The sequence below is a fragment of the Nicotiana tabacum genome, chromosome 19, assembly GCF_000715075.1.
Source record: "Nicotiana tabacum cultivar K326 chromosome 19, ASM71507v2, whole genome shotgun sequence".
Classification (NCBI taxonomy): Eukaryota; Viridiplantae; Streptophyta; class Magnoliopsida; order Solanales; family Solanaceae; genus Nicotiana; species Nicotiana tabacum.
Genome location: NC_134098.1, coordinates 91,858,488 through 91,872,129, shown reverse-complemented (window position 1 = coordinate 91,872,129; position 13,642 = coordinate 91,858,488). Strand labels below are relative to the sequence as shown.

The 13,642-nt window shown below is 35.4% G+C and overlaps 1 protein-coding gene across 7 annotated transcripts; it reads right to left on the bottom strand.

The window, feature by feature from the left end:
• Window positions 1-704: 704 nt before the first annotated feature.
• Window positions 705-12,526, bottom strand: LOC107797717 (uncharacterized). 7 transcript variants are annotated; one of them, XM_075238203.1, is made up of 19 exons: window positions 12,275-12,526; window positions 11,163-11,209; window positions 10,303-10,365; window positions 9,094-9,184; window positions 8,719-8,822; window positions 8,591-8,629; window positions 8,172-8,255; window positions 7,762-7,823; window positions 6,451-6,553; window positions 5,882-6,031; window positions 4,623-4,691; window positions 4,442-4,498; window positions 4,105-4,368; window positions 3,270-3,353; window positions 3,077-3,187; window positions 2,821-2,891; window positions 1,878-2,099; window positions 1,639-1,732; window positions 705-1,351 (listed from the first exon to the last, which is right to left on the bottom strand). In XM_075238203.1, the coding sequence occupies exons 3-19, from the start codon at window positions 10,339-10,341 to the stop codon at window positions 1,064-1,066; spliced, it is 1,932 nt and encodes a 643-aa protein (XP_075094304.1). In that variant the 5' UTR covers window positions 10,342-10,365; window positions 11,163-11,209; window positions 12,275-12,526; the 3' UTR covers window positions 705-1,063. The 7 variants fall into 7 exon arrangements, with proteins under 7 accessions (XP_075094304.1, XP_075094303.1, XP_075094301.1 ...); XM_075238202.1 differs by lacking the exon at window positions 11,163-11,209 and adding an exon at window positions 10,439-10,587; XM_075238200.1 differs by having other exon boundaries at window positions 8,719-8,827; window positions 12,275-12,525.
• Between the last annotated feature and the right edge of the window lie 1,116 nt (window positions 12,527-13,642).

Genomic DNA, 13,642 nt, shown 5'->3' with positions numbered 1-13,642 from the left:
TATATACTGTATGTAGGATAATAATACTTATTTATGTGTATACACTAATAAATTAAAGGTAGATTATATTAAAATTGTTCTATGTATTTTTGCAAAGTGTTAATTAACTATATATATATTGTGTGTGTGTGTATATATATATATATATATATATATATATATATATATATATATATATATATATTGTATATTGTATACTAACATATAGTATTTGTATTATAGATGATAAGGATGAAAGAATGGAGAAATTTTCATCCGAAATTATGCAACTATTTTTATGAAGTCCCTATTTTTATGGAGGATGTAGTGTGTAAGAGATAGTGTTATAATGGTAACCTAATGTATTTACAGTATTAATCAATAATTAATAAATTGAAGAATTTTTATGAGCTAATTATGGGATATGTTTCAAAATAGAATTCCCTTTATTAGGAAATTTACCTTTTTTAGAGTATATGTTTTATACATTTGTTGTAGAATATGTTATTCTATTACAAGTTGTAGATGATTTACTTTATCATCAAAAAATAAAATTCGACGTTTTTTTTTTTTTCAAATCTAGATTCTAGACGAAGTATAACAAATAAATTTGCATTCCCGGAGCAAAATGTATCTCAATTACTAATTTACAATCTTTAACTACCCCCACCCCCCCCCCCCCCCACCCCCAAAAAAAAAAAAACAGTAAAAAAAACAAACGGAAGAGAAAGGAACAACCAACGAATATCCTTATGTGCAACGAGTAAGACTTGACAACAAACTGAGTTACAGTTAAAAGTTAACCAACGAAAACACATAGTATCTTGTAATTTTTCGTACGCCAATTCTTCTGGTTGCTTCTTCGATGTTACAGGAGCTTGGAGAACAACGGAACTTGCTGCAAAGTTTAAACTCATGGAATCCATTTCTGACCCGTTGGTTATCTTTTTTTTTATAATGGGTTATATGGATATGATCCATATTTGATCCGCTAAATGAGTCAATTATCCAACCCCTTTTTAATTGGGCGGGTTGGACGGATATGAGCCAGCACTACTCCAATTCAGCCAATACATCCTTGGCGTCAACTACACTTGTCCTCTTTCAATAGCTGCGCAATTAACACCAAAAGCTCAACCATCTCAAATCCAGCAGCAGAAACAAAGTCCATGTTTTCACCGGTAGAGTGTCCATTAACATCTATCTCCTCCTCAACACGTTCGCTGAGTGATCCTGAATCTGCCTCTGCTGACCAACTAAGAGGGAGGGAGCTTCCTAGTGCAGTTTTTAACTGATTTGCCTCATTAATGATGGTGTCCAACGACTCCGAGGAGCAGTACTCCGTTCCTTCAGATGCAGCTGACTCCTTAACCTATATCAAAGCAGCTTGCAAAGGTTAAAACGGGAGGAACTTCTTTACAGGACAGAGATTAAGCAAGACATAGTTTGTTCCTCTTCATCACCTCAACTTGACTAAAAAACCCATTAAGCTATGTAATGTAAACGATTAAGCCAGAACTTGCAATATCTTTTCTAATTGCTACTTTCAAGCGTTGTTTTTGTTATGTATTCATCTCTCCTATAGGCAGACCATATTAATGGTTGAATTATTGGCTTCTCTCTGAGTCCTCTGTGAAAACTAGGAGAAAAAAGTACTACCTTTAAAAGTGAAAGACGAAGCCTCCTAACTGCACGAATTAGATGATCCATACTTTCTAAGCTCTCTTTTAGAGTTGCATTCTCTATCTTCATCCTGGAAAAGGGTAACTCAGAAATGACGAGAAAATATGAGATACCAAAGAAGTATATTTCCTCAGTAGCAGTATTTCCTTTTAGGAGCACCAGTAGTCGAGCAGTTTTAAAATAAAACAGAAGCATCAGCAAAATTTCAACAATACCTAGCATAGTCCATGCTATTGGCAGGCCTCCTATCAGCATAAATCACCTCAGAATCTCGATGAATGTCAGCATCATTTCCATCTGCATCTTGTATGCCAGTCCAGCGTCTCAAATAAGAAGTTTTCAGCAGATTTTTCAATCTTCCATCTTTTTCCTGAACAGGCCTTTTTACTGTAATCTCACCAACAGATTTTCCTTGTCTAGAGACCTGATTAACTTTCCTACAACATTTAGCCATCTAGCAGTTACCATTTTGAACAAGCAACTTTAAATAAGTTGAGAAGTAGAGCAAGGAAGAAAGGACATAGCAGTCCAGATTTACATGCTGGTGGTGTTCATGAACTGAAGAACAGAGAAATGTAGGCCAACAACAACAACAACAAAAAACCCACTATATTCCCACAGGTGGGGTCTAGGGAGGGTAGTGTGTACGCAGACCTTACCCCTACCTATTGAAGGTAGAGAGGCGGTTTCCAATAGACCCTCGCTCAGAACAAAAGAATGTAGGCCAATGATATAGTCTGTTAGGTTAAAACTCTCATCACTGTTTCAAAACCATGTCTTATTGCTATCAATAGTGTCATCTCCATATACTCTCCCATGTTTTTCCTGTTCAAACCCATCACTATTGCTATAATGGATGTCATTCTATACCCTCCTGGCCTTCTTGTATTTTTCCCGTGCAAACCCATGCTTATTGCTATAGTAGATGTCATTTTACACCTGCCCAGCTTCATGTCAATCTTATGATTTCCATTCAGAAACTTAAAGATTGGTCAAGCCCACAAAGAATCTTTGAAGGAAAATTCCACAATAATACCTTTGTGAGAAGGCAGATTTTTAATATCCTCCTCTGACAGAGAAGTGTACCATGAAAAACAATGGAGACGAAAATGAAGTTCTTCCTAGCATACACAATGTTAACTGGAGATAGAAACATACTCTTGCAGTAATTGATGGTCCCGCTTCAACTGTGCCAACTCCATGAGAGCTTTGACCTTCTCATTTGTAACCTTAAAAAATTACGTACATATATCAGCCCAATTTACAGTTTGTCGCTCCAAGCCCCACAATATGATCACACATAGTGTATTAGCAGTGTTAGTGTGTTACTAAAAAAAAGTGATAAGAGTGATAGGTTAAAAGTGATAGATGGGGATTAAAGTAGATTAAAGGAAGCAAACACCCAGCAGAATACTTGTAGTAAGTTCCTCTGGAGCTCCTCAATTTTTTTCTGCATAGCTGCATTGACATTCCTCTCCAATAAGTGTCTTTCTTCTTGTTGTGAGAGAAGTAATAATGTTTCAACCTGAATTGGAAAGAAAAAGTGATTCAGTTATAACATATTTACAATTTGAAAGTGCTCAGTTTCACTGCACCAGTTATGAAACCTTCTCTTTTAGTGCCAGAGCAAGGGCTTTAGAAGCATCACTATTTCCAACAGTAGTGGTAGTTGTCAAGCAATGCTCGTTCCTCTGCAACAGGTAGAGATAGAGAAACTTCAGAAACATGTTGACAGCATATTTTATTCAGAAGCCTCTCACTTATATGGTTCATTCTCGCTAGATTAGATTGCAAAAGCAGATAAAGCTAATCCAAATAATAATAAACAAAGTAGCCCATCCTGCTCCAACGTGACTGCTGATATCAACAGAAGCATTTCATGATTGTAATATCGACTTTACAGAATCAAAAGGGAGAATCCACTAAGGGAACACGCTCTTAGTTTACACCATTTTAGGAAATAGAGAACCTACTCCAAGAAACACTTATAAAATCTCAGGAGACGAACTCAAAAATAATATTTATCCAATCTCTTTGACAGCAGAACACGCAAAATACCACACACTAAACATTTTCTTCAAACTACAAAAAACGAGTGGAAGTTTGTACAAGCCATCCCAATTATTAGTAGCGATACAAACTACTAACGCAAATACAGGTCTGAGAACACAAAATCTGTACAATCAACCGATACCATCTCAATGTCTAGTCCTTTTCTTTCTTTAATAGATATGTTATACATTTGTTATTATCACCATAACATTCTAAGAAAGACAATAGCTTTGGCTCCTTGAATCTTCATCATTATTATTGCATAACTGAGAAACTTGAGTGCAACAGAAACCTTCTTATGGAAGAAAACTCCTAGAAGAGAACACTACCAAAATAAAATGGAAGGGTGAAGATGTAGAAATGTCTAGAGCAAAAACAAGAACTAACTACCTTAAAGATCAAATCTGAACCATCATCATTGTTTATCCGAACATCTTGAAATTCAAGTTCATTGAACTTTAAATCATCTACTTGAGAAGAATTTAAGTCTCTCTCGCTCATGCTGCAGCCCTTGAGCTTTTCTTCCACCATGTTCATAGCTGATTTAATATGGGAAAATCCCTCATCAAGTAAGCTTGTAATATCAAGTCTATGCTGAGAATGATAATGGTGAAATGTCGATATTTGAGCCCTGAGCTTCTCTTCTGAAAGAATCTGCAGTCAGTCCTTTCAGTAATCTTAACAAAATTGGTACTTATATTCCATTTTAGAGTAACAATGTTCATACTTTCTGCTTTTCCAAGGCACGCACTTTCTTCTTCAAGTGATTTTCTATTTCAAGACCCTGAAAACACAAAAACAAGTAAAAATAAAAATAAACAGAGAAGAATACAATCAAATGATTAAGAAATGAGTAGAACCAGAAGTTTCGGCAAAATCGAACAAATCGAGGATGAGAAACTACATACCATTTGTAGCTTGTTCTGAAGATTATCCAAAGATTTTCGTAGTGTCTCCACTTGTTCTTCCAGAGCACTCTGTCTGAGGAACGTTAGTCAAGATCATATAATAAGTTTGAACATTTCTTTTTGACAAGTTTGAACAATTCTAAAGAAATAATCAGTCCAGTAGTCCACAATAAATTTTGTTAGTGACATGAAATTCCAAATTCCATGCATTTTATGATGCTTCCCACACTCAAATACGGGGTATTTCCATAGCCAGCCTTTGAAGTAATGCAAGTATTTGGCAAATATCTTTTTCAATACTCACACTTCTTCATCTCATGATTAAATGAAAGAGCAAGATACCCACCACAAGGAGTGTTACCTTCTTGGAAAAGAGCTCACGCTAATAATAAACATTTAATGGTAAGCTCCCAAGTAAAAATAGGGAAACAAAAGGAAAACTGACAAGGTAGACATCAGTGTTATCAAAGGCAAAAAGCGCAAAAAAGCTCTAAGGTCCGTTGGGGCTTTAAGCGCAAAGCGTAAATAATGTGTGGGCTATAATGAAAAAAGGCGCAACTGAAGAAAAAGTAAAAATATGTATATGTAGTCCAAGACTAATAATTATAAGCATGAATAGCAAATATATGGACAAAGAAATTGAAAAAACAAAATTACGATAAAGCGAAATATCAATTGTTTAATATCGTATTTTCAGGATTACACTCATTGGTAAGGAAAAGTACGCCTTAAAGCCTTGATGTGACACTAAAGTGCCCATAAAGCGAGGCGAAGCACTCAACATATTTTGAGCCTCGCTTTAGGGCTTAAGCGCGCTTTATGCGCCCCTTTGACAACACTGGTAGACATCAAACATAGAAGAATGCTCAGCGAACAGGTAACATCAAGTTAAATTAGACATCAAACGTAAAATGGATTCAGAATCAAAACAAACCCATTTTACGTAATCTCCTTAAGCAGAAAGTAATTGAGAGAGAAAGTTGAATGGAATATTAAAATTGGAGATAGTTAGAAATATGATTAACATAACAGTTGGATTTTGTGAACCGAGTAAGTCTGATGGAAATATGGCCTAAAAATAAGAAGGAGCATCAGTTTGTAGTTTGATTTTTGGCAGTGAAACTTTGTAATTACGGGGATGAATGAAGTAATTCGGGATAGACTAAAATGAAAGCGGCTCAAGTGATTTGAGATAAAGCAAGAATCAGTTATAATCAGTAACATCCAAGTTTTGAGACTGCTAACTTTCTGGAACTCACAATGTACTTCGAGGTGGATGTTTCCCCAGGATTTCTGAAAGTCCACATTTCAGACGAATCATGCAGGAGGCACCCACATTTGTCTTCCCAGGAGACATCTTCAATATCCTCCAATGATTGCTGTCTGATCTCATAGAACTTATGAACAACCTGTTGTACAAAATATTACATCTTCAAACTTGGAAAGGGTGGACAATTAGCATTAATGAAAGGGATCTAATACATAGTTTTCTTTCTTATTGTTGAGAAGTTCCTTGGTCCAAAAATCACATAAATGGAATGTTTCCAAAGAGTAAGTTTGGCCCATCCCGTGCCGTACGAAGTGCAGGGAAATATCAGCAAAATCTATTTTTTCATATTTGGGAGAAGATTGAGATTGTTGTATTGTGTGATCATCTCATCCGAAAGCTTAAGCTTAAGGAGCTCTACTTACTCTGATACCATGTTGATTAGTGAGAACCACCTCATCAAAAACTTACTCAGAGAGAAATGAACACTTCTGTTTATATGTTTTAGTTTTGTAACAATTATGCATATGGATTCACACGGAGGGCATTAGAACTAAGTACCTCCTTGAAAGCCTCATCCAACCTCTCTTCCCTGTCCAAATCACTCTGTAAAGTAGCCGTCAATATTTTCTCTTCAAGTAATTCACAGTTTAGCTCTTCAATCCTGCGTCAAAGATGGAACATAAGGACAATATTATGCTACACTACATATATTCCCAGAAAAACTTTTTAGATAGTTTTGTATATTTGGCATTTTTGTGGAGACTACAAATAAACCATATTCATCTTCATGAAGGAAACATAAAATTTACAAAAATAGGCTATGACCTCTTTTTTAGTAGTCAGGTTCTGCAGACAACAACAACAACAAACCCAGTATAATCCCACAAGTGCATATACTTCACCAAACTACAAACCCAGTAGTCAGGTTCTGCAAAAAGTTCAAAAATTCTATACTTCACCAAACTGCAACTTTTATGGATAACAAGAGCAGCACATTATCGAAGTGTCCAGCGGAAAAGAAGTTGCTTCTTAGAAACATCAACTGTTCAGATCCTTTTAGAAGTTACTTCCTTTGCACGCAATTGCCAATGGGAGGAGTGGCAAAATGCAAGAATAAAGAAGAATAAAAGAAGAGCAAGAGTTCCGAAGCCTTGAAATTATGGAATACGCCAGCTTCACACCCAAAGACTACTCACGACCAAATTAAATCACTAAACTAAAAGAAAATTGCTAAGTTCATAACTCCATTGCTTCTCTACTACAGTAGGAGGTCAAAAACACCAGTATCCACATCTTTTCTATTCTACATTGTCCAATCTAGTCTGCAGCCAATAATGAACTTTCATGGTAACACCTAAGAATGTTAGTTTGTGTGCTATCGCAGCTATTCAACGAGCCTTCTTGCGCTTTGCTTTGGCTGTTCCAAAGGTGAGGTGATAAAGCTGACATATCCATTATTAGAAAAAGGTTTTTTGAAGATAAGACCCTTGATGGTATTGGCAGGTCCTTGGAGTGAAATGGGAAATAGAACATTTGACAGCATGATAAATGTTAATTAGAAGCAAATCCTTAGAACCGCATATCTTGTGGGGATAGTAGGCCTTAGAATAGATATTTTGAAACCCCCGGGGGTAGCTACAAGCATAAACTGGTTTAATAAATTACGTAGAGTGAATCATATTTATATAATTTCAAAACCCCAATGGATCTATGATAGGATCGTTTATTTACAATTCTGTTCCTGGTGTGACTTTGGTGCTTATTTGTAAAATAATATTTACTTAGTTTATCTTCTGGAGAAATAGATCATTTCGAACTAATGAACAAGACAAATCAAATGACTATTAACATGTAAAAATTAAATAAAACCTTTGCTGAAGTTCATGAAATCCTCTTGACACAAGCTCCTCCTTTTCCTTAGCCTTTTCAGCCTGCAACAGTTACAGAGCATGTTCAAAAGCTTTCCAAGAATTAGACATGTGAGGGATGAGATGTAGATGTAATCTCACACTCACAAGTTCTTTAGTAGTGAATAAATTTATTTTAAACAGTTTGTGAGCAAACGCAACCTCTCTGCATCAATTGCATAAATCTGGTTCTCCCATAACATTTAAATCCAGATTCTTCAACAGTGCCAAGCAGTAATAGACATGTAAAGGGTATTAATTACACCTACCGTTTCTCTTTTTCTTTATTTTTCTTTTTTTTTGAGTGCAGCCGGGGGGGGGGGGGTGGCCAAGGGGAAATGAGTATTCAGAAGGAAAAGAAATCTTGACAACCTCCATTACGGCATGGTCCCGCTCAGCAAATGCAGCAGCAACACAACCTTGGAAAAATTTAAGCTGCTTTTCTGCTTCTATATTCTGAAGTAAAATAGAAAAAGGACCAAGTTAAAATATCTTATGGACTATGATGCACTTCCTGATACTTAGTTAACTCCAAATCCACCAAAAATGAACATCTAAAACATCTGATTTGCAAGCTCTTAGCTTTCCAAGAATCAGAAATTATAGTGAGATTTGAGTCATCCCCCGAACAGAAGCCGTTTTAACAGTCAAAATGAGAGAAAGGATAGCTTCAATGCAATATAACACACAAAATTATATTAACAAGCACATGATGCACCTCCAGACCCAAATACTTATGCTTTCTGTTTCCTTTCCTGGGGATAGGGAAGGGAGAAGAGCAAAGAGAAGACCTTGGAAACTTCTGCACTGTGTAGATCAGCCAGTTGACTCTAGCAAAGAGAAGATGGAAAAAGTGCATCTGTCAGAATGCTAGTAGAGCGCTCCTGTGATGACATAAAGAAATAGTTGGAAATCTTACTTTGATGCGATAAGCTTCTGACAGCTCTTCTTGAAGATTCTGATTTTCTCGTGTGCAAGCAGCTAGTTTCTTTTTCAAGTTTTCAGTCTCCTGCTCCAACCCAGCTATCCTAATTGGTTAAGAAAAGACCATTTTAAAATTTCATAAAAAAAATATTCCACACTTCCACCCACCCGAAAAGGAAAGGAAACAACAACAAGAAGTGGGGTCTGGGGAGGGTAGAGTGTACGCAGACGGCAGACCTTACCCCTATCCCGGAGGGGTAAAGAGGCTGTTTCCGAAAAGAAAAGGAAAGAGAACATAAAAAGGAAAACAACCTAAATATACAAATGACTAGCTCCCACCCACCACACCCAAAAGAAAAAATAATTATACCTATGAAGAGGACGAGTAGGCACCCCAATATAGCTAGGTCCAGCTTGTTGCATGCATAGTTGTTCAATATCTTTATGCAATTCATCACGCTCTAAGCAATAAACCATAATACATCAGATTACACACAATTTTCCAACTTATAATCACTTACAGCCTACAGCACTGCGAAGAAGCTAGAAAGGTTCTGAACACAAATACGACATACTTGAAGAAGAACACGCATGAATGAAGAAGAATGAATAGATAAAACTGTTCTTTGTTCATTCTTAACAACAGAACCATTCTGGAGTCATCAAAATCAGCTCAACAATGAATAATACTATGCTGGTATAATCTAATCAAAGTAGCAAGCGTATAATGTCTGTTGAGAAATTGCAAACTTTTTTTTGATCAAGTAAGCTTCAAATTATTCTAAACATCTTTTTGATTATTAAGTAATCCATACATCTATACATTTTAGCAGGAGTGTAAGTCCCTTCTATTTTCTTAGGAGGGCCTGGAGTGGGGTTCAACTCTTCTTTTGGGCACTCAATTACTCAACAGAGTTCGTCACCTATTCAATATTGAGCAATTCAGGCTTAGCACCGTATGTGACAGCTGCAAGGCGTTATCTGAAGTGTCCGGCTCATACTAATAACATAGTACATCCACAATAGCTAGTTGCTTCATCCCTGTGTAAACTTATAATATCTCATTCTTGAAAACAATTACATACAAGATTTGATGGATCTCTCAACTTCCTCCCCCACCGCCACCTCCTCTTTCCCAAACTCTCAGTCCGCCTTTGTCCTTATATATCCTAAAACTTGTACTACTGCCGCAAAGAGTACTTGTGTCCTCATAGATGATTCACCTTTATAACCTATTATCTACAAGCAATGAATAAACATTGAATAGTTTTAACAAGTGAAACAAGCAAGTAATTGGTGCACATCATTAGAACAATCTCTTTTATTTCATTTGTATCTTTCGCTGCAAGGAGAAACTACCGTGTTGTATAGATAGCAACTTGTACTCTTTTTCACTTAGTGAGTTGGTGTTTAATAATGAAATTTCATATTTTATCAACAAAGAACACTTGAGACTATATTAGTCTAATCTGGCCATAACACAGACAAACACGCATACACACAGAAAAATACAAGAATTACATAAACTATAACTAACAAGTAACAAAGACGTCAAAAAGCAGAATGTGTAAAATCATACCGCGCTCCAATTCTTTGATCCTAGCACGTAAAGTTGCATTATCGTTTAAATTACCATCCATGCCTGAAAACAAAGGTCAATTTTGACATCCACAACAACGTATATCTTAACAAACTGTATAAAAAGGTTGCCTAACCATTATAATTTATTGCTTTTGCAATTAACACAAGAAGCAAAGAGCAACACCAAACCACCAATACTGGCTTGAATAATAACCAAATGATAATCAAAAGGCTTCGGAAGAGCTCCAATAGGCGGGAAAAATGGAACTTCTATGTGTAATAACTGTAAAAAAAAAGGAAGTAAAAAGCTGCACAAAGTACTCGTCTAAGCCAGTGACTCATTTTACATGTCAAAGATAACAGAAACACTATGAAAATTTTTGGTGAACTTTACAATTTTTCTGTCTCTAACATCATATGGTAAAAGAAAAAATCCACATGCTTTTGACATTCATACCTCTGAGTTCTCTAACAAAATTCTAGATAGCACTATAACAAGTTTAACTTATTTGAGAACTTTTACATAATAAGGAGGTTGTTTACTATCCTTAGCACAGCTAAGAAACTCTAGTAAATCAAAAACAGTACATGCCAACATTAGGACAAAAGTGAAGTTCCTGACAAGCAGCAAGAATATGTCACACCTATATTTTATCAGCAGAAAAACTTAGATTTCCATCGTGCCATGAATAGTATTTTACTTAAAAATTTCTGGAGGTATGGGGTTAAGCAAGAATCAACTTGACAAAAAGAAGTTTCAGTAAGCACCAAGTTTTCTAATCACAACAACATCAACAAGCAAATGAACCTCATCCTCATGCATCTTAGGACCATTGTAGTCAAGCAAGATAGGCTTACCATTTGTCCTGTTATAAGCAAAGCCAATGTGTTACATTGAAAGCTTCCTGAAATTAGGACAAAGGGCAACAAGTATTTCTTGAAGCTATCTCTTTATAGAATTAATTCATTTCAAGATTCCTAAGTAAGTTCAAGTGGATTAGCTTAATCTCTTCGTAGCATAATGCTAAATTTGTCACGAATTGGTAGGGAACAGAGCAAGTTGTTCTTCCTCTTAGAAGTCTCATTCTTTAGTTAATTTTCCCTTTCATGTGAAGCAAAGGTTTCAATTTCTCCACAGTAGTACCTTCATTGACTTCGGCTTCACTAATGACTAAATTGGCCATGTATATAGCTAAATGTCTGTTACTTTACTGACCAAGCAGTCCATCCAAGGGAAGACAGGAAAAACGTAATCCATAATGATGTAAACCATTTGGAAAAGATAGTTCAATAAGAAGATCAGAAGATAATTAAGGCACCTGTGGAATACCAGTAACAACAAAATGTAATTCTTTTAATGAAAGCCAACTCTTCCCCTGGCCCTATTAGATTTGCTATTATGTTAACGTGTGTGAATGTGTAATAACCAACAAAAGTGTTCATCACAATAAGCCAATTTTCCCATTCAGTCTTGAAAATGATTGCATTCTAGAGCTTCATTATTTAAAACGTAGATTTAGAGGTTTGTCGAATGCAGTGCATTACCACTAAAGTTGAAAAGATTGTGCCAAAAATCAGAAATTGAAGCACACTGTATTGATGCAAATACCAGAAAATCTTCAAAACACAGAGTCGTAAGAGCGTAACTAACCCCCTAGCCGCCACAAAGAATAATAAAAATAATTTTCATATACCAATCTTCACAATAAAATTCCCGTAAAAATCCATTTTTCACAATAAATTCCCATGAAAATTCTAAAATTCAAATCAGGCACCGTTGTAAAATTTCCCCCTTTCTTCAGTTCCAAGGAAGCAGCAAAAACTCATAGACAGAATTCGAAAATTCGAAATAGGGCAAAGTCAGACAGAATTTTTCTCTAAAATGCAAACGCCTACCAAATCTAGAGCGGAGATGAAGCTTCGTAGCATAGACAGTCAAGTAAATTGATTCGAAGCATCGAAGCGATTACCTTGATGCAACAAAGTTGGAGCGGCGAAGAAGCCCAAACGCCAATTTATCTTGTGAAAAAGTTGGTAGAGCTTCCACAAACAGAAGTTGATTAATTTAAGCTATGAATGCAAAAGTAGCGCAAATTCCATGGAGGAACGGAGTTGTAACTTGTATCACAGGAGGGAGAATAAGTTGAGAATACCGAAGAGAGAGAAAATCACATTCCAATTTATGTGAAAATAATATTTTTGAAATTTGTAGGGCTAAACAAGCAAAAAAAAATGTGTATAGATTATAAAAAGTAATAGCGTTATCAGACATAAGGCCATAATAGAGAAATTCAATACATAATTAGACTGAAATGACTAAAGTAGCCCTTGATCGGCAAGCAAGGAAATCGACGGTCTCTTGTTTGCGTTAGGGCGCTTCTACATAAGTAGAAATTTATTGAAATCTAGGGGTATTTGTGTTTTCTATAATTTATTGAAATTTAGGGTATTATTGGAACGATCAAATTACAATGATGCTTAGCATTATTTGGAATTTTTACTTTGGGGCAAGGATGAAAGTATCAAGTGTGCTAATACAAAATTTAGTGTAAATGGCGAAACATAACCGGAATTAGTATATCAAAATATTTACCTATAGATGTCTATGTTTGCTTCTTTTTTTTGTGTGTGTACGTGTATGAATTTTGGATCCACTTATCCCCCAGGTTATTCCATTACGAAGGTTATTAAGAAAAGGTTATTCCATTATGAATTATCACATAGTTTTCATAGATAATTTAGAGCTTGCAAAGATTTCGTCACAACTTTTTAATCGAATGATCATTCACTCTTTTATTCTAACCTGTACATCTGATAGATCTACTCTGTAATAATTAACCTCATCGAAAGAAATATTTAATATTTATACTGGTTAAAGATAACATATATCGGATAAATAGTCGAGATGTACACAAATTAACTGTTATAAATAAATAAATAAATAAATAAATAAAAAGAATCATCAGATATTAATATTTAGAATAAATTAACAAAAAAAAGAATCATCCATTACATGTATCCATATTTAGTATATACTTCCTCTCTCCGGAAAACATTCTACTCCTGGGCAAACCTCCAAAACAATAAACATATAGTAAGAAATCCACCTTTTAGCATTAACTAAAAATAAAATTGACCATATTAAACTTAATTTATTCATTGAAAATATAACAAATACTCTTAGGCTCTTTACTCTAAGGGTAACCTTAGAAAAATAAGCTAATTCCTTCTTGATATCTGAAAAAAATCAAATATTATGACCACCAAAAAAAGGCCGAAAAAGCAATTAAAGTGGGACCGCATGTAGTAGTATTTGCATTTCGGATAATGGTCTGATT